Genomic DNA, 18,921 nt, shown 5'->3' with positions numbered 1-18,921 from the left:
CTGTATATAACTAGATTTATTTCTAAATTAATACTCTTTCTCTTTCTCAATATTTGTAGTTTAAGGTTTTTGCATACAAATTAAGAAAACATATAAATTTCATTTAATTTATTTTTTTTCTACAAAAACATTATTAATTATAACTAATTCAACCAATAAAAAAATATAATATAAAATATAATTGGTTAAAATCTATTAAATACATTTAATGTTTGCATAGAAAAATCAAAACAACATTTATATTGAAAAAATAAAAAACCCTTTAAATTACATTTAATTAGAAACAGAGGGAGTAGTTTTTATGCCACTAAATTCTGTATATCAATCGTTACTATCGGATCCAAATATCCTTCATTTTGTTTGGTTGACAAATTTCTTTTCATAAAATACAACATCAAATTGTTTTAAGTTATTTAGTATCGTAATAAAATCTTAAATTTTTTCACATTTTACCTAAAAAAAATAAAAAATCATAACAACGTATTTCTCAATTTACAATTGCTACTCAAAGATGTTCTCTTTCTTTTATCACCGCATGTCCACATCTCCATCATAATCTTCCATTGTTTTCAAAGCTAACAGAATTTGTTTAAGAGTAAAAACACATTTAAAAACATTAAAAAATGCTAAGATGGAGATGCGGGGTATCGATCCCCGTACCTCTCGCATGCTAAGCGAGCGCTCTACCATCTGAGCTACATCCCCTACTTGCATTGTTAAATAAAGTTACCGTATATATTATTTTATTCGGGTTTGGAAACTTTTTCTATCTCAACTCAAGTTTCCATAATTTGAATTTCATGAATAGCAATCAAATTCGGCGATTTGTGAGAGGATAAAATCCGACCAAAAAATCTCGATCATCAAAATTTGACAGTTAAGTTAGAAAGGCAAATAAACTTTACAATGGTAAAAAAAAAAGCAATACAAGGCGAAGAAAAGCTCAACAATGAGGCATTATTGTTGTCCTTAGAGAAATTATAGTGAATAATAAGTGTAAAGTGTTTTTAACTCGTGAGCATAATTCAAATCCATACATAAGGCAGCAGCATCTGTAAGATTATTGAAGTTGCGTTAGTCAATTTTCTTAAAAGATATATGTAGGACTAACCATCGAGTCAATGACAATCTTTGTCGGTCTCCTCTCTGGATTTAATAATATGTTAATTCTTATCGAAGAAGACCTCAAAACTTGTGGACGATATACGAGTATAGAACGGGCCCAGTCCCCTAATGAATTAAGTTTTGTATTTTATTCAAATTTCAACGAACCATCACACACATGTTGTGGTTTTCATCAAAGTGTAATAATCAACGATAGTATCCCATGCATGATACACGAAAAAGAAAAATAATCTGAATGAATGAACCAACGTACGTAGGGTTTAGCTGGAAAGATGCTCTTAATACTCACGGACATTGTCTCATTCCATCATGCAAATAATACTTCTTTTTCTTTTCACATATGCAAATAATACTAATTATGTAGAAAAAATCATATTTTGTTTATTTTATTTTAGTAGCTACAAATTCATTTAAATAATTTTAAATCTTATAGAAAAGGATATTTGAATAAAGCCTATACTAATCCGAATTTTCAAGACACTGGTTTTTGCATTAACGTTACGAGCTTAACGTTAAGTGAGCCGCACCGAGCCAAGCCTAAGTCCTCTAGCTGGAGCTTTAACATGGAGGACTACAATACAATGTTAACGTCAGATCCAACGGCTGAGAGCGATTGAACACGCTTCTGTGATGTGAAGGGCTTAATCTTTTCTATGCTGACTTCATCATCATATCTTCTTTTTTTGTAGTACCAAAAAGGCTAAAACGAAAACGATTTAGAGAAATGACAACAATAATAAAAAGTGGGGATAATTTTTGATTTCTGATAGAAAGAAAGAGAAACAAAGAAAGGCGGGACCGATCCGCCATTAATGCTACCACCCAACTACAAGGCTTTTCTCACACACTCTCTTCTCTCAATCTCTTGGCTCAGAACAAAGAAGATAAAAAAAAAAGGTGAGTAAGAATTTGTCTTTAATTATTTCTTCATGTGTTAGTTGTTAGGTTACTTAAATCGGCAAAAGAGATTTGATGAACTTGGTCATATGCTTTAAAGTGTGCATACATTTTTGGGGTTGTTACTAGTTGTCAAATCTTTTCCTTTAAACCAATTTGATTTCCTTCTCATCTTTTCCAGCTTCCATTGATTAAAAGTTTCTACCTTTTTCTTATCTTCAAGTGTGATATATTGTGAGAAGATTGCAGAAGCGTGTCCAACTTGGTTCCCTCTCTCTCTGAAATTACTCAATCATGGGGATTTGCTTGAGTGCTCAGGTCAAAGCTGAGAGCTCAGGTAAACACATTACTTCAAATGCTTTTTCCTATCACAAACTATGAGCCTTCTCGTAGGAATCTTTTGGCTTCTGTTCCTCTGTTATTCTGTCAAGGCAAAGTACTTAGATTTGTTGTTTCATTACCTTAAAGTTTTGATTTTTCCAATCTGAGGTTAGGGTTTTAGGTGTTTCTGTCAGATTTGGTTCGAATGTATGACGAAACTAATACTTTTTTTGTTCTTATTTGGTTGGCTTAGGAGCGAGTACGAAGTATGACGCCAAAGATATAGGAAGTCTTGGGAGCAAGGCTTCGTCTGTGTCTGTAAGACCAAGCCCTCGAACTGAGGGTGAGATCTTACAGTCTCCAAATCTCAAGAGTTTTAGCTTTGCTGAGCTTAAATCAGCAACCAGGAATTTTAGACCAGACAGTGTGCTTGGTGAAGGTGGATTCGGTTGTGTTTTCAAAGGATGGATTGATGAGAAGTCTCTCACTGCCTCAAGACCAGGCACGGGTTTGGTTATTGCCGTCAAAAAGCTTAACCAAGATGGTTGGCAAGGTCACCAGGAGTGGCTGGTAATAATGCTATAAGTTAAAATATGCCAATTTTGGTTCTTGTTTGTTTTTCATTAATCTTCAGTTTTGATGATTTTGCAGGCTGAAGTGAATTACCTTGGTCAGTTTTCTCACCGTCACCTTGTGAAGCTGATTGGTTATTGCCTAGAGGATGAGCACCGTCTTCTTGTTTACGAGTTCATGCCTCGGGGTAGCTTGGAGAATCATCTTTTCAGGAGTATGTCGTCCTTACTCTTAAGTCTAATCCCAGGCTGAGGTCAAACTTAAAGCTTTGTTATGACGTTTGTGAATATTCAGGTTTGTTTTTCTTGGGTTACAGGAGGTTTGTACTTCCAACCGTTATCTTGGAAACTTCGGTTGAAAGTTGCTCTTGGTGCTGCAAAGGGACTTGCTTTTCTTCACAGTTCCGAGACAAGAGTGATATACCGAGATTTCAAGACTTCTAATATCCTTCTTGACTCGGTAATTTAAACTTTTACTCATTGTTAATAACTTGATATGATTGCCATGACAGAACTGCAAAAGTTTTAAGCTTTATGATGGAAAATTTCTGGTACATAATCTCAGGAGTACAACGCAAAGCTTTCTGATTTTGGGTTGGCTAAGGATGGGCCAATAGGTGATAAAAGTCATGTCTCTACACGAGTCATGGGTACACACGGATATGCAGCTCCTGAATACCTTGCAACCGGTAAGTGTCGGATCCTTTTTGGTCAAATCTTTGTTTTCTGGAATTGGCTTCTTCATATGAATGATCACTTTACATTTTCCTTAGGTCATCTAACAACAAAGAGTGATGTCTATAGCTTCGGGGTTGTCCTTCTGGAGCTGTTGTCTGGTCGTCGAGCAGTGGACAAGAACCGCCCATCTGGAGAGAGGAACCTTGTGGAGTGGGCTAAACCATACCTCGTAAACAAAAGAAAGATATTCCGAGTCATTGATAATCGTCTTCAGGACCAGTACTCTATGGAAGAAGCATGTAAAGTGGCTACTCTGTCTCTGAGATGTCTCACCACAGAGATTAAGCTGAGACCAAACATGAGCGAGGTTGTTTCGCACCTCGAACACATTCAGTCTTTAAATGCTGCTATAGGAGGAAATATGGATAAAACAGATAGAAGAATGCGTAGGAGAAGTGACAGTGTTGTCAGCAAAAAAGTGAATGCAGGTTTTGCTCGACAGACTGCTGTTGGCAGTACAGTTGTTGCTTATCCTCGCCCATCAGCCTCGCCACTGTATGTTTGAATAGGGTTAAACACGTCCTGGGTCTGTGTTCAGTGTTCTTGGTAAAACATTTGCAGGACATGAAGTTCCTATATCATGTCCTGAGAATGGAATCTGGATGTACAGTTTTTGTCTCTCTTAATGTAAGAATTCTGTTTAAATACAGTTCACCTCTCATTACACTACGACAAACATTTAATTTTGATCTTTGTAACATGAGGATTCATCAACATAATGATAAGTTCGTTCGCATATCTGCTTGTTATGAATGCTGCAAAGTAAAGAGTAAAAGACTAACGTGCCTTGGGGTTCACATCTGTGCCAAAGCTTAAGTTAATGTCCATGGATCTCGATGTGTCTATGTCTCTTGTCCTGTTGTTTTCAGATACCAGACACTCCTTCAGCTCATGAACAACATGGGACATGTTGGGTCTTTTCAAGGAAGAAGGATTCACACATGTCATTGCTAATTCAAGAGCTTTCCATGCAGAACCAGAGTCATAGACCCCTTGAAGTTTAGGATCCATAATATTGCTAATGTCTCCTCTAGTAAGCATAAGTTTCACCCATTCTGCTATGTGAGGCATGTCGCGGTTATGATCGATCACCGGTTTGTTTGTAATAATTTCTAGCAGTACAACACCAAAACTGTAGACATCACTCTTCTCAGACAACCTATTAGTTTGGTAGTATCTGCAAGACGAAATGATTATGATTCTTTTGTTTTAACCGGTAGAGAAGATAGTTTTCAGAAAGAGCTAAAATTCTTACTCATGATCAAGGTATCCAAATGTTCCAGCAACAAGTGTAGACACATGAGATTCATCCCCAATGGGAAAAGATCTAGAAAGCCCAAAATCTGCAAGCTTAGCTTGTAATTGATCGTCCAATAGTATGTTAGAACTTTTTACATCTCTATGAACTATCAGCGGTTTGCAACCAATATGCAAGTACTCCAAACCTGTCTCCAAAGTTCTTTGGTGTTTAACAAAACAATAGAAAGTTTGATCAAGTGGTGTTAAAAGGAAATGAAAATGACGAACCTGACGCTGCATCAACAGCTATGTTTAGTCTATCAACCCAGCTAATGATGGAGCTACCTGCATGTATTAGCATAGACATGAATGTCACATATCAACACGATGCATTTCTGTCATGATATATGCATGAGAATATACATGTGTTACCTGAAAAATGTTTTTTCAAATCGCCATTGACCATGTACTGGTAGATGAGGGCCAGATGATCTTTTTCATCACAGTATCCAACAAGACTTACCAGATTTGTGTGGTAAACCCTTAGAAGAAGTTCTACCTATCCAAATATGTACAATATATAATATACGTCAACTTAGCCTTACAAAAATGTATAAAAATTCATAAGGGTGCCAAAGAAACCTCTGTTTTGAACTCTTTATAGCCTTGAGCTGATGATGGAGAGAGTAGCTTGACCGCTACTTCTTCAGTACCATTTATATAACCATGATAGACCATTCCAAATCCTCCTTTACCCAAAACCCTTTCAAATTTCTTTGTCATGGCAAGAACTTCGGCATATGTATATCTTTTCTTTATTGTTTCTATTGATTGTTGGCTTGGTGATGGACCTAGAACCATACACAAATAATTAGAAATCACTTTATAATTATGTATGCATACAATAATATTTCTGGTTTGATGAATTTGATACAGATACCTTTTCTGCTTGATGAGCGTCTTTTAATACAAACAAAAAGCAGAGCGATCATTGCTATTATAGCAGCCAAAGAAGCAAGTGATGCAACAACTGGTAACATGATGCTATTTTTCTTTTTGTTGCATGAACTGGAAAAACATAGGTTTGGATTTCCCTGAATGCTAGTATTGTAAACAAGCTAATCAAGTGTTAGTGAAGACATACTGCAAATTAAGATATCATATTTCAATGACCATCAACTATTGAAGACTAAATATAGTTGAGAAGATCTTACTTCAACTTCAACCCATTTTTCACTTTGTTGAGAAGAGCTTGAGGGACTGATCCACTAAGGTTGTTTCCGCTTAAGTTTCTGCCTAGGTAAAAAATAAACATCAACAGACTCGGATAATAAATTGGCAATGTGATTCATATGAGTGACCAAGTAACTTACATGACTAACAATGATTTCATTTTGGCTAGAAATTCAGGTACTCCACCTGTTAGATTATTATTTGAAAAGTCCCTATCATATGCAAAAATGAATTAATTGATTATATGTTTGGCCTTGATAAACAGAGTATTCAAGTAAAACAGAGTATTCAGGTAAAACAGAGTATGTGTTTGACCTTGATAAAAAATTGGCAATGTGTTCATACTTACAATTTTTTAAGCTCCGTAAGATTTTGGATCTCAGGAACTATAATTCCAGTTAGTTCACTTGAGGACAAGTCTCTGGTGGTAATTAAAGATCATAACACACATTTAAAGTGTAAGATGTTACGAAATGCAGAGCTTAACAAAAAACTGTTTTAATGTTACGAATAGCCATGGACGTACAAGGAATGGATTCTTGGTGGTGTAGACATATTGGTGTACTCGCAGGTAAGACCATCCCACAATAATTGTTGAGGAACACATGGATCTCCTTGCCAACTAATTCTACTTAATCCATAGCTTGTTTCTATGCTCTTGATAGCAAGGACTAACACACAATAACAGAATGAAAACACTTAAGTATATACAAAAAAGTATATATATACTCAGATTTTGCTGACATACCGTCATTTGCATTAGTTTCAGACTGCGGAAACTCCACTGTTATAAAAGCCTCAATAGCATTGAGGAGGGGAGGGAGAGTTGATTTTGGAGTTTTTATTAGTTGCAAATGGCATGTCCCTCCTTCACATTTAACTGGTGATGTATTGAATAGAGTACCCACTAGAAACTCGTCAGGACTAACAGGTCCATAGTTAACATCTTGGCCTGCGCTAATGTTGAATTCCCTGGTATCATTTTCCCTTAAGGATTGGATCTCAGCGACGTGGAGGTATGCATAAACTAAGTCGTCAGGTGTTTCCAAATTCCAAGAAATGGTTAATGGTGAACTCACATTTGCAGGTGTGGCTGCCGTAACCACTACGTCTTCCGGTATGTCATAGCCGTTATCATCAGAAGTGTTGACCGTGAGACTTGTTCTTAACAGTCTCCATTCCGGCATGAAAAATGGACTCCAAAGACGATCATGGACATCTTCTGGATACCTGAAGAGAAAGGATGGAAAGTATTACCGAACAGTGTATCCAGTGGAAACCAATCTATTCATTACCAATTGGTTTTGAGTTGGCTTACCGAACAGTTTCTTTGGAATCAGTCAAATGGACGCGGAACAATGTCTTGAGGGAACCAGATTGAGGAATATAAGTATTATTTCTCAATGGTCGTAGTTCTAAAGCTGATATTAGCGGCGTAGTTGTTCCCGTCTTAACAAGACAAATCTGCAAAGAAGTTGACCTTGGTATGTGAATGATTTCCGCCCTTGTTCCGTTTACATTTCTTTGCAAATCGACCGTGGTCCATATATTTGGACCAAGATAAAGGTCGAACTTTGGGTGTGTGTTAAGATTATCGTAGTTTCCATAAGTAAACATGGCTACGATCAGATAGTTTGTGCCTTGTATGACGATAAGAGTATAACAGTTTCGTACTCCATCTGGAAAATATCTCAAAACCGTGTATGGCTTTATATACTCCATCCCCGGAACATTTTGAATCTTGCCGCTTTTTCCACTTTTGATGAAATCGGCGTCTGATGTGAATGTTAACTTTGTTAATGGTTCGGTATAAGGAGACTCATCGGCTTGCAACCCGCAATCCAAACTGATGAATCCTGATAAAGGCAAAAGAAAAAAAACAGAGAAATAATTTGGTAAAAAAATAAGTTTGGAAACTGAATTAATGACTAAATTGTGATAGGAAACATGTTTAGTCAAAGTTAAAAGAAGAAAACCTGAAACAAAAAAAGTTATACCTTGTTGATCTTGTGCTCGAAGAAAATCGGAAATGCCTAAAGACAAAACTAGGAAGGCCAATAGAAGTCCACGGAGGTTTTTCATTTTCCCACCTCTGTCCAAAAAAAAAAAAGGATTACGAATTGCCAATGTACTTGCAATATAAAACATGCCAAATCAAACCTTTGGATATAAAAAACGGATGAATTGTTAAATAATTATTTATTAACTTATATTTCTGCTTGGGGCGGATCATAACGGGAAATATGTCAACGTTCACATACCAATAACAATAAGCCACCTATTGAGTTGGACCGATCTTCTAACCAAATTCGAAATAATTTGTCTAATAATTTGATTATGGTAAGACTTTTCTCAAGTGGAATTATAAAATCTGACAAGTGTGTGTCATGTTTAAATTTTATAAAAAAGGTTTGCAAGTGGAAATTAGTAGAACTGATTGATTCTAATTGGTTATCATCAAGCACACCTATAGTAGATTAACCTGAGAAAATGAGTTATTACCGTGTGTGTGAAGGGATGTCATATTCATATATGGCAAAGTCACCGATCGTGTCAGAATCAAACCACGAATATAAGCAAAAGTGAACAAATGAATCGAGATTTTTAAAATATAGAGAGTATATAACCTGGTTGCATATTTTTCATTTCAAAAATTTTATAATCAACCACTAACGTCTTGATTTATTTTATATGGATATTATACCAGTGGTTAGCTGTTATTATTCGTTAGATAAAACCATGGCAAAAGTTTAAGTTTTTAAAACAAAATTTATACGTAGACGTCACCATGATTAATTCCATTTGCAGCTTATAACACTAAAAATTTGTCCATTTCAAAACTTTGGTAGTAGTAAGTTTTGTTAGTTGTGAACGAAGAAATCATCAAAAATGGACACTTGCACCAGGCTTCTGTTTGCTGCGTGTGCCACTTTATCCATCTTACATCTTGTTCAATCTCAGAATCAACAAGGTCTTTTTATCATCTGTTTTTCTTTTTTACAATAATTTTGGAAATAAACCATTCTAAATTTTTTTTTGAGATAGAACTTTATATAAGAAAAACAATATGTACCTCTCCCTTTTCGGTCTTACCAGGATTCATCAGTTTGGATTGTGGATTAGCTTCTAACGAGTCTCCTTACAACGAAGCAAATAGCAATCTGACGTACATATCCGATGCTGATTTCATTCAAGGAGGAAAAACTGGTAATGTCCAAAAAGACTTGCTTATGAAACTCAGGAAGCCATATACGGTTTTGAGATACTTTCCGGATGGAATCCGAAATTGTTACAGTCTAAATGTCAAGCAAGACACAAATTATCTAATCAGGGTTATGTTTCGATATGGAAACTATGACGGGCTTAACAATTCTCCAAGATTCGACCTCTATCTTGGTCCTAATATTTGGACAACCATAGATATGGGGAAGTCAGGTGATGGAGTTCTGGAGGAGATCATTCACATCACAAGGTCTAACATCTTGGACATATGTCTCGTCAAGACAGGGACGAGTACACCAATGATATCATCCATAGAGTTGAGACCCTTGCTATATGATACTTATATTGCTCAAACCGGTTCCTTGAGGAATTATAACCGGTTCTATTTCACCGATTCAAACAACTATATACGGTACCTTATTTTCACCTTATGCTTTATAAATAACCAAAGTAGATTATGAGCAGAAACTTTAATCTCCACAAAAACTTTAATATTATTGTCATTTAAGCCATCTAGCGTAAACCAAGATTATACAGTATTAATTATTGTTATTAGTTGATGTAAAGTAAAATATATAACTTGATTTTGGCAGTTATCCCCAAGATGTGCATGATAGAATTTGGGTGCCGTTGATATTACCAGAATGGACGCATATAAACACAAGTCACCACGTTATTGATTCTATAGATGGCTATGACCCACCACAAGATGTACTTAGGACCGGCGCCATGCCCGCTAATGCCAGTGATCCAATGACCATTACCTGGAATTTGAAGACGGCTACTGACCAGGTTTACGGTTATATTTACATCGCCGAGATCATGGAAGTCCAGGCCAATGAAACTAGAGAATTCGAAGTTGTGGTAAATAATAAAGTTCATTTCGATCCTTTCCGTCCTACCAGATTTGAAGCACAAGTTATGTTCAACAATGTACCACTGACATGCGAGGGAGGATTTTGTCGTCTGCAACTTATAAAAACTCCGAAATCGACTCTTCCACCCTTGATGAATGCTTTCGAAATTTTCACGGGCATTGAGTTTCCTCAATCAGAAACAAATCAAAATGATGGTATGTTGCCTTTGAACAAATATGCATATAGCTTTTTACACGTATTATTTCTTGCTAATTTGCACCATGTTTCAGTCATTGCTGTAAAGAATATTCAAGCTAGTTATGGACTGAACAGAATCAGCTGGCAGGGCGATCCATGTGTCCCTAAACAGTTTTTGTGGACTGGCTTAAGCTGCAACGTAATTGATGTGTCCACACCACCAAGAATCGTGAAATTGTGAGAGCATTTATTCTAACTCAATGTTGTTAGCAAATCTTAAGCCCTGAAATGTATCTGATGTGATATGTCTTGGATCTTCCAAACAGAGATTTGTCTTCAAGTGGATTAAATGGAGTTATACCACCTAGCATACAAAATCTAACTCAACTTCAAGAACTGTACGTATCTCTATAACAAAATGAAGATGTATTCAAAACACTTGTTAACAATTTTTTGTTGCAACAGGGACCTGTCCCAAAACAACTTGACTGGTAAAGTGCCTGAATTTCTAGCCAAGATGAAATATTTGTTGGTCATGTAAGTGTTGTTGAAAGCAAAATAAGCCATTTTTATCATAATGTTTTACATTTACTAACTAGATGATCTACTGATTTGTCTATATATTCACAGAAACTTAAGTGGAAACAAACTTAGCGGTTTGGTTCCTCAAGCCCTTCTTGATAGAAAAAAGGAAGGATTAAAGCTATTGTAAGATTTCTTTTTGAGATGATCTTTATTGATTTACTACGTGCCCACTCTCGTTTCTGAAATTCACTACGTTCTTTATTCTTTAGGGTTGACGAAAATATGATTTGTGTGTCTTGCGGTACAAGATTCCCAACAGCTGCGGTTGCGGCATCTGTTTCTGCAGTGGCCATTATCATACTTGTGTTAGTTCTCATATTTGTTTTAAGAAGGAGAAAGCCATCTGCTGGGAAAGGTACTTAAAGGAGAATAACATATAGAAGAATATAATCCCATATTGTATAGCTCTCATGGAATTCTGTTAAATTTTTCTATGCAGTTACACGCTCATCCTTCAAATCGGAAAATAGAAGATTTACTTACTCTGACGTTAACAAAATGACAAATAACTTTCAAGTTGTTATTGGTAAAGGAGGGTTCGGTGTTGTCTATCAAGGTTGTTTAAATAATGAACAAGCAGCTATTAAAGTGCTTTCTCATTCATCAGCTCAGGGCTATAAAGAATTCAAAACAGAGGTATTCTTATTAAATCTTTTACTAAAGTTTTGGAAAAAGAGGTTAATGTTTGAGATCAGGAATCAATTGGTTACACTTTTTTCTTTATGTCGTCCTTGATTGTTAGGTCGAACTACTTTTAAGAGTTCACCATGAAAAGTTAGTAAGCCTCATTGGATATTGTGATGATGATAATGGCTTAGCTCTCATCTACGAGTTAATGGGAAAGGGAAACTTAAAAGAGCATCTCTCAGGTAAAACACATGAAAATTTGATACAACAATTTATAGGTTCTCTTTCAAACAAACTTCTTAAGCCACTTGGTTGTTATTGCAGGAAAACCTGGTTGTTCTGTTTTGAGCTGGCCGATAAGACTTAAAATAGCTCTTGAATCCGCCATAGGTGTGTAGAAATATTATTATATATAGTTTAAGCTGATATATATAAATTCTCTCTTAAACTCCATATTTATGATAATTAGTTAACATACGAGGTTTAACATATGGTAGGAATTGAGTATTTGCATACTGGATGCAAGCCAAAAATCGTTCATAGAGATGTCAAAAGTACTAATATATTGTTGAGTGAAGAATTTGAGGCCAAAATTGCTGATTTCGGACTCTCAAGATCCTTCCTAATAGGAAATGAAGCTCAACCTACGGTTGTTGCTGGAACATTTGGATATCTTGATCCGGAGTAAGTAGTGGAGGATTTATATCACATTGTACATTTAAACATGCATGTCTTCGATCGATTTTCTTGCTTTCTGAAAAAAAAAGTGAACCATATCTTTAAAATCTTTTGTTATAGGTACCACAAAACCAGCTTGTTAAGCATGAAGAGTGATGTATATAGCTTTGGGGTTGTCTTACTGGAAATCATCAGCGGCCAAGATGTGATTGATTTATCCCGTGAAAATTGTAACATAGTGGAATGGACCAGTTTTATACTCGAAAATGGTGATATTGAAAGTATAGTGGATCCAAACCTCCATCAAGATTATGACACAAGTTCTGCATGGAAAGTTGTTGAATTGGCAATGTCATGTGTGAACCGTACTTCCAAAGAGAGACCAAACATGTCTCAGGTCGTTCATGTGCTAAACGAATGTTTGGAAACATGTGAAAAGTGGAGAAAAAGCCAAGAGGTGGACTTAAGCAGTCCTCTGGAACTGAGCATAGTTGTAGACACCGAAATAAACCCAAAGGCACGTTAGTCATTATTCTCATGGTTGGGTGTATAATGATCAGTCTGTATAATTTGTATTATGAAGCGTCTATTGCACAATTTGGGTGTTAAGTCTGTATGTTGAACGTGTTGATACTTAATAGCTTCTTCTTGTGCTATCGAAAGTTGAAAGTACTCTTTTAATTATACAAGAAGAATATCCACTCATACAGATATTTGTGATTTTATTCGGTTTAAAGAATCTGTTTATGCGGTTCGGTTTTTTCGGTGGGCTTGGAAATTCACTGGGTTTTTATTTTGTGGGCCGAAAGTGTAGGCTGTGGTGTAGAAATGTTATTTTTTGGGCTGTAGGAACTTTGTAAGCCCAAGAAGAAATCCTAATTTCATCTTCTTGAAACACGTGTTCTTTGTCCTTCGCGATTTCGATGCTACCGACAGAGAAGAAGAAGAAGAAGACGAGCTTCACTTCGGTATTTACTCTCAGATCCATCGTTCCGTTCAAAGTTTCCAGCATTTAGAAGGACTATTCAATTCGGATTCTCGGCAGGTTGGGAAAGAACTGAAGAACCGTTCGGTTCAGTGATGCCAAAGTATATTTGAAGCATTGCCGATCGGTTGATAGCTGCAAACCGAATTGATCGATCGGTTAGGTTAATTAGGTTTAGGTTAAAGTATTTTGCATCAGAAAATAGATAGGGTTCTCAATGAAAACAAATTTGTTATTATAAAATAAAATAGAAGAAGAAAAACTGAAAAAGACAAAATAAAATAAACAGGAGAATGACATGGCTTGGACTGAAAGGAAAAAAAAAACATTACATGGCATGTGTGACTCAACGTTATTGTCGAAGTTTGTGTGTTGTAAAAAAAGCCGGACGATCCGACAGAGACAACACGTGGCCGAATCAGGGGGAAGTACGTGAGACAGTGGTGGTGACCCAAGAAGGGAGAAGAAGAACAGGTCTTCAGGGTGGGGTTTACTGGTTATAGCCGGTTATTCGCTCTTCTTCTTTTTTCAGACACGTCCTCTGTGTTACTACTCTCGTATAAGACCAGGGGTTTAAGCCCTTGTCTCCTTCCGTGCTTTTTTCCCACATTAAGGGGTTTTTCGATTTCCCACAACAAAAAATAAATAATAAGACAGAAACTTTTTTGCTTTGTGTGGGTTGATGAGAAAATAAGATCATAAACATTCTGATCTCACCTTGTTTCAGAAGAAAAGGTGAGATTATTTTTGAAGTTTTTTTGGATCTGCAATTTGAATTGCGGTTTTTTATGTTTATAGTTTTCTAGCTTGAGGGTTTTTTGATGTTGTAATTTGGTTTCTCACAGAAGCTGAACCGTGTTTGTTTTTCATGAAAATATTACAAGACCAGAATTGTTCATTATTTTTCTTGGTAAATTCATGCTCTGTTTTCACTCTACGGTCATTAATCAAATGAGGCTTTAGATCGTGGAAATTTCAATAACTTGGATTCTAGCTAGGGTTTTACAAAAAATGATGTCTGAAATTGGAAATAATCTGCTATCACATATACAGTATGTGAGATTTTCTTGCAACGTAAGAAATTTTATAGATAAATGCTAATACATTGTTGGACTCAGTAACCTAATTGTTTTTCTCCAGGGATCTTGTAATCCGTGAGAATGCCTTCGTTTTGTTGAATGATTGAAATGTTCTTCAAATCATGGTGTTGCAAAAGAGGCCCGATTATGGATTCAATGGCTATGAGGTGCCTCACACACCTCGAGCTGCCAGATCACCAAGAGTAAATACAATTCTTAACTTTTTTGTGTGTTTCTTATCAGTTTTATATATGTTCTAATGTTCCCTTCTGATATATATGTTTGTGTTTTGTGTTTTGCTAGAAGAGTGCTTTCAAGAAGAAAAGCGAAAACCATCAAATATCGTCTTTCGATTTGTTGGCTGCAGTAGCTGGAAAACTGCTGCTTGAAGGTGGGAATTCTTCTTCCTCAAGTAACAATACCTCTGGTAATAATGAAGATCAGTGTGCAGTTAAGAAAGAGCCGCTTAACGGCGGCGATATAATGGTGGAAGAAGAGACTACAAATTCTGATCATGATAATAATAATGCTGAACGGAGTTTCTTTGTCTCTGAGATTCTTCAAAAATCTCATGAAATGCAAAGCTTTAATAGATCTCCAAGTCCCCTTAAAGAGTTCCATTTTGGATCTTCTTCTGGTATAACTTCTGATTCCTCTGAGAAGTTTGAAACTCAAGAATTGGCGTATGATGAATCCAAGATCAATAATGGTGATTGCTATAGGTCAGAGTCTAATGATAAGAAATCAATGCTTGGAGGGTTAAATTTTGAAGCAAAGTTATCAAGGAATGTTGTAGGTAAGGATGAGAAACATATAGGTAGTGGATTCAGGAAACCTATTCCCCAAAATCCTTCAACATGCTCCGATGATGTAGATTTACACGGTAAGGAAAATGATGATGGCGAAAACTTCTCAGCCTGTTACAGAACAAAATCATTTAGGTCAACTCTGCGTATTGGAGATAGAAGAATAAGGAAAGTTTGGGCTTCCAAGTATTGTAAAGTCCCTCCAAAGCTGAAAGATACAACAGTAACTAATTCAGGTGAACATTATGGACCATTTGTGAGCAAGTCATATGTACTTTTCAAGATGTTATGGTTTATTTATGTGTCTTTGTCTGAAAATGTTTTAGACTTGGACTTGAAGTCTGATTACTATAGCAAGAAACATTGTCTTAAAAGCTTAAGATCAGAGAGGAACTATCCAATAAAGAAAAGGAGATACTTTGATGGTTATACAGCATCACAATCCGAGGAAACAAATAAAAATGAAGGCCAGTCTGGTTCACCTCGAAAGGGTATATTATCGGAAGCTAGTCATTTAACGTCAAAAATCACTTTACGATGATATAGTGATTAACTTTGAACTTTGTTTTTGGCAGCTTCAGCTTTTCTATCATCCATAGCTTGTCAGAAGCAGCCTGCAGCATTCCAATCACCAAGAGATTCTAATAACGGTATCTATTTCTATTGAGGTTTTTTGTTATTTTTACCAATCAGATTTTTGTATTAATTCTGTTCATTTTTTCTTGTTGTGCTTAGTGAAACTTGGAATCAAGTCATTTAGAGTCCCTGAACTTTTCATTGAAATTCCAGAGACAGCTACTGTCGGTTCGCTAAAGGTTAGGATTTTTCGGCTTATAATTTTCTGGAAGGATCTCCTTCATGTTTATGGATAATGATTGATGAAACTTTACTTCTTCTCGCTAGAGGACAGTGTTGGAAGCTGTGACCTCGATACTTGGAGGTGGATTACGCATAGGTGTTCTGGTTCATGGGAAAAAGGTTAGAGACGACAGTAAAATGCTTCTACAGACTGGACTCTCTCTAGACACTCTTTCAGACACTTTAGGGTTTTGTCTTGAGCCAAATCCTCCACAATCCACAAAACCACTATCTCCTGAAGATTCTGACTTTGCACGTCCCTGTAATGTACCTCACACTCTAACAAGGTCAGTCTCTATCCAGAGGTCAATGTATGCTGCTTCTTTCTTTAGTGTAGAGAAGAACTCTGTTTCTGATGTTTTCCAAAACTTTTTTGACATCATTAGGTGTCTCCCATCACCAGGGAAGCATGCTAAACCGAGTAACTCTGTAGAAAGTGACCTTGACTCCAAACCCTCTGCACCAAATAGGGGTAAAACCATCTACTCGAGAGCCTTGATTCCTGTATCTCCTCTGCATGCTCAGGCGTTGACAGTAGTCCCACCTCGGAAAACCAAGCGATCTGAAGTGGCACAGCGTAGGATCCGTCGACCTTTTTCTGTTGCTGAAGTAGAGGCCCTTGTTCAAGCTGTGGAGAGACTTGGGACCGGAAGGTAACTAAATTTTTTATGTTCACCAAAGTATAAGACTTAATTTCCATCAATAATTGGTTCAAGATAGTTCTAAGATTGTTGTGCATATCTATCTGCAGGTGGCGTGACGTAAAATTGCGAGCTTTTGATAATGCTAAGCACCGTACTTACGTTGATTTGAAGGTAAAATAAAACTCTCTCCTTACAGTGAATGAGGTCTATGTTTCTTGTGCAAGAAGTAACTAATTTTGGGATTGATTAGGACAAATGGAAGACGCTGGTGCACACAGCAAGAATATCACCGCAACAAAGGAGAGGTGAGCCAGTTCCACAGGAGCTCTTAGACCGGGTACTAACGGCTCATGCCTACTGGTCCCAGCAACAGGGGAAACACCAGTTACTAGAGGGACCCCAGCAGCTCGAGACCAGTCTTGGTCTATAGGCCGGGATTAAATATTATCTTCGCAACGTGATAATGGACGTTAGCAGGATAAACCTGGAATTTATTCGTTCATATATACTTTTTTGTTTGTTTGTTTATCTGTTTTATGCATGTATTTGAGAAGATTCAATGTAAAAAAAAAGGAATGGATTGTGTGGTAAAGAAGAAGAAGAAGAAGAAGATATATAGATGAAGATATGTGAAGTCCTATGTAATTGTCACAGTGCTTGGTTGTAATAAGAGGTTTCTTCCTTTTGGTGCCTTGCAAAATTGAGATCCTGATAAGATTCCTTGACAAGAAAAGGTAGAGTTGATAAGGAGAAAAGGAAACATAACATACGTACCAATAATTATTCACTTTGGCTTTTTGTGGTAATAGCTATGCGACTTTTTTCAATGGCTAAACAGACTTTTTTGGACACTTACAGAAGAAAAGAGAATAAGATGGGAGATACTTTAGGATCTCATAGATCAACCGAGAGAAATAAATGAAGTTGTCATTTTCATTATTTCATATCTTTCTCAAAAGTCGACACCTATCGATGAGTAAACTTTTTTGCTAGCATCGTTTGCTATGTGGCTACGAAAGTAAAAAAAATGGATGTGTTCATGAAGCTACGATTAGTCCAATCTTTTAGTGGGAAGCGAAAGTAAGGTGCAATTAATGTAAGAAATTCATGATATTGCTACAGCGAAATTGTCTTGTTCCAAACTTCCAAGCTTAGCACATCGTCTGATCTCTCAATTTTTTCTTTTGTCTTATTTTGCTTTAAAAGTGCAGTATTTTAAAAATTGTCATTTGCTAGTTCCTAGTATTGTCATAATCTTTGTTGTTGAAATTGTTCAATTATTAGCCAACACTAGAATATTATTATATGTTTTTAAGTAAATTTCAAGATTGGGATACCATTTGTGGACCGAAAGCAACAACACAGTTGCGCTAGCAGTGTCACTAAGGAAGGCCGACATCAATCATATATCGCAAGAGACGGACCTTACTGGCTTCGTTATGTATTCTCTTCGGAATTTATCCTCGTTGTTCTTGGCCATGAATATTTTCTTCCAAGTTTTTTTTGGTCTCTCCAAAGTCCAAACCATCTCTCCCGCATATATTAAGGTTAAGATGATTTTTAAAAAGGAGATAACAAATTTTATAATTGGAATTATTATCTTAGTCGGGTCAACGAAAAACTAGTGAGCAGCCAGGAATGTTGAAATATAAGATATGGGAAGAAAAGTAAAATGACTATGAAATAATAAAGTGTGACTTGTATAACGATTATCAAAACATAATACACAGTAACTTTTTGAATCTCAGGCCATCTTGTGCATATTCCTTAAAATTCTTACGATATTGAGATTGATTTTTTTGGTGGTATGGTATCCATAGAGTGACTTGTATATCTATTTCTTTTCTTGCCAAAAAATTGTTCAATAAATCTATTTTATGTAGTCACTAATCAGTAATCACTGCTGTCAAAAATAAAATAAAATGTAATCACTAATCAGTAATCACTGCTGTCAAAAATAAAATAAAATGTAATCACTAATCAGTAATCATATAGTACGTTATCTTTCTATGAAAGTAACATTGTTTCATTCGTGTACTTTCTAGATTGGTCTCACCACACAAAAATAATGCTGTTTTGGAAAGAAAAGAATCATAAAATCTCATCGCCTTAACATCCTTTACATTATAATTCGTATTCACTAAACTAATTAAATAATAAAATTAATATCTGAAATAAAATTAAAACTAAAGAAATTGATAAATTTCCAAATAAATATCAGTTTCTAGTAAAAGTAAACAATAAACAGTGAAAATTG

At 36.0% G+C, this 18,921-nt stretch overlaps 4 protein-coding genes, 2 long non-coding RNA genes and 1 other non-coding gene across 11 annotated transcripts; 3 read left to right on the top strand and 4 right to left on the bottom strand.

Annotated features, from left to right (window-relative positions):
- Positions 1–632: 632 nt before the first annotated feature.
- Positions 633–705, bottom strand: AT1G07580. The gene has a single exon. It is a non-coding gene; the product is annotated as a tRNA-Ala (tRNA).
- A 222-nt stretch (positions 706–927) lies between these two features.
- On the bottom strand, positions 928–1,194 carry AT1G04597. The gene is made up of 2 exons (NR_138745.1): positions 1,111–1,194; positions 928–1,049 (listed from the first exon to the last, which is right to left on the bottom strand). It is a non-coding gene; the product is annotated as an other RNA (long non-coding RNA).
- Positions 1,195–1,759: 565 nt separating this feature from the next.
- APK1A (Protein kinase superfamily protein) lies at positions 1,760–4,391 on the top strand. Of its 5 annotated transcripts, none has more exons than NM_202049.3 (7): positions 1,760–2,022; positions 2,246–2,359; positions 2,597–2,913; positions 2,995–3,130; positions 3,233–3,375; positions 3,481–3,604; positions 3,689–4,391. In NM_202049.3, the coding sequence occupies exons 2-7, from the start codon at positions 2,317–2,319 to the stop codon at positions 4,156–4,158; spliced, it is 1,233 nt and encodes a 410-aa protein (NP_973778.1). In that variant the 5' UTR covers positions 1,760–2,022; positions 2,246–2,316; the 3' UTR covers positions 4,159–4,391. The 5 variants fall into 5 exon arrangements, with proteins under 5 accessions (NP_973778.1, NP_001320608.1, NP_001318944.1 ...); NM_001331710.1 differs by having other exon boundaries at positions 1,789–2,022; positions 2,265–2,359; positions 3,689–4,341; NM_001331708.1 differs by having other exon boundaries at positions 1,789–2,022; positions 2,265–2,453; positions 3,689–4,341.
- On the bottom strand, positions 4,379–8,212 carry AT1G07560 (Leucine-rich repeat protein kinase family protein). Its single transcript, NM_100630.3, has 13 exons — positions 8,123–8,212; positions 7,444–7,981; positions 6,874–7,355; positions 6,652–6,796; positions 6,475–6,546; positions 6,266–6,337; positions 6,107–6,184; positions 5,833–5,993; positions 5,535–5,743; positions 5,325–5,451; positions 5,181–5,237; positions 4,909–5,098; positions 4,379–4,830 (listed from the first exon to the last, which is right to left on the bottom strand). The coding sequence occupies exons 1-13, from the start codon at positions 8,205–8,207 to the stop codon at positions 4,431–4,433; spliced, it is 2,616 nt and encodes an 871-aa protein (NP_172236.2). The 5' UTR covers positions 8,208–8,212; the 3' UTR covers positions 4,379–4,430.
- Positions 8,213–8,956: 744 nt separating this feature from the next.
- Positions 8,957–12,984, top strand: AT1G07550 (Leucine-rich repeat protein kinase family protein). The gene is made up of 13 exons (NM_100629.4): positions 8,957–9,096; positions 9,222–9,759; positions 9,941–10,419; positions 10,495–10,639; positions 10,729–10,800; positions 10,868–10,939; positions 11,033–11,110; positions 11,197–11,342; positions 11,427–11,623; positions 11,730–11,856; positions 11,939–12,004; positions 12,112–12,298; positions 12,413–12,984. Exons 1-13 carry the CDS (start codon positions 9,015–9,017, stop codon positions 12,816–12,818), a joined length of 2,595 nt encoding a protein of 864 aa, NP_172235.2. The 5' UTR covers positions 8,957–9,014; the 3' UTR covers positions 12,819–12,984.
- Positions 12,985–13,565: 581 nt separating this feature from the next.
- Positions 13,566–14,145, bottom strand: AT1G04593. The gene is made up of 2 exons (NR_138744.1): positions 13,994–14,145; positions 13,566–13,870 (listed from the first exon to the last, which is right to left on the bottom strand). It is a non-coding gene; the product is annotated as an other RNA (long non-coding RNA).
- On the top strand, positions 13,863–17,384 carry TRFL2 (TRF-like 2). Its single transcript, NM_001331707.1, has 10 exons — positions 13,863–14,012; positions 14,418–14,559; positions 14,660–15,398; positions 15,489–15,653; positions 15,738–15,812; positions 15,898–15,977; positions 16,066–16,307; positions 16,407–16,673; positions 16,772–16,835; positions 16,915–17,384. The coding sequence occupies exons 2-10, from the start codon at positions 14,479–14,481 to the stop codon at positions 17,092–17,094; spliced, it is 1,893 nt and encodes a 630-aa protein (NP_001318943.1). The 5' UTR covers positions 13,863–14,012; positions 14,418–14,478; the 3' UTR covers positions 17,095–17,384.
- Positions 17,385–18,921: the final 1,537 nt, after the last annotated feature.

This window comes from Arabidopsis thaliana (assembly GCF_000001735.4).
Source record: "Arabidopsis thaliana chromosome 1 sequence".
NCBI lineage: Eukaryota > Viridiplantae > Streptophyta > Magnoliopsida > Brassicales > Brassicaceae > Arabidopsis > Arabidopsis thaliana.
The sequence above is the reverse complement of the archived record's forward strand: the minus strand, read 5'-3'. Positions and strand labels throughout refer to the sequence as shown.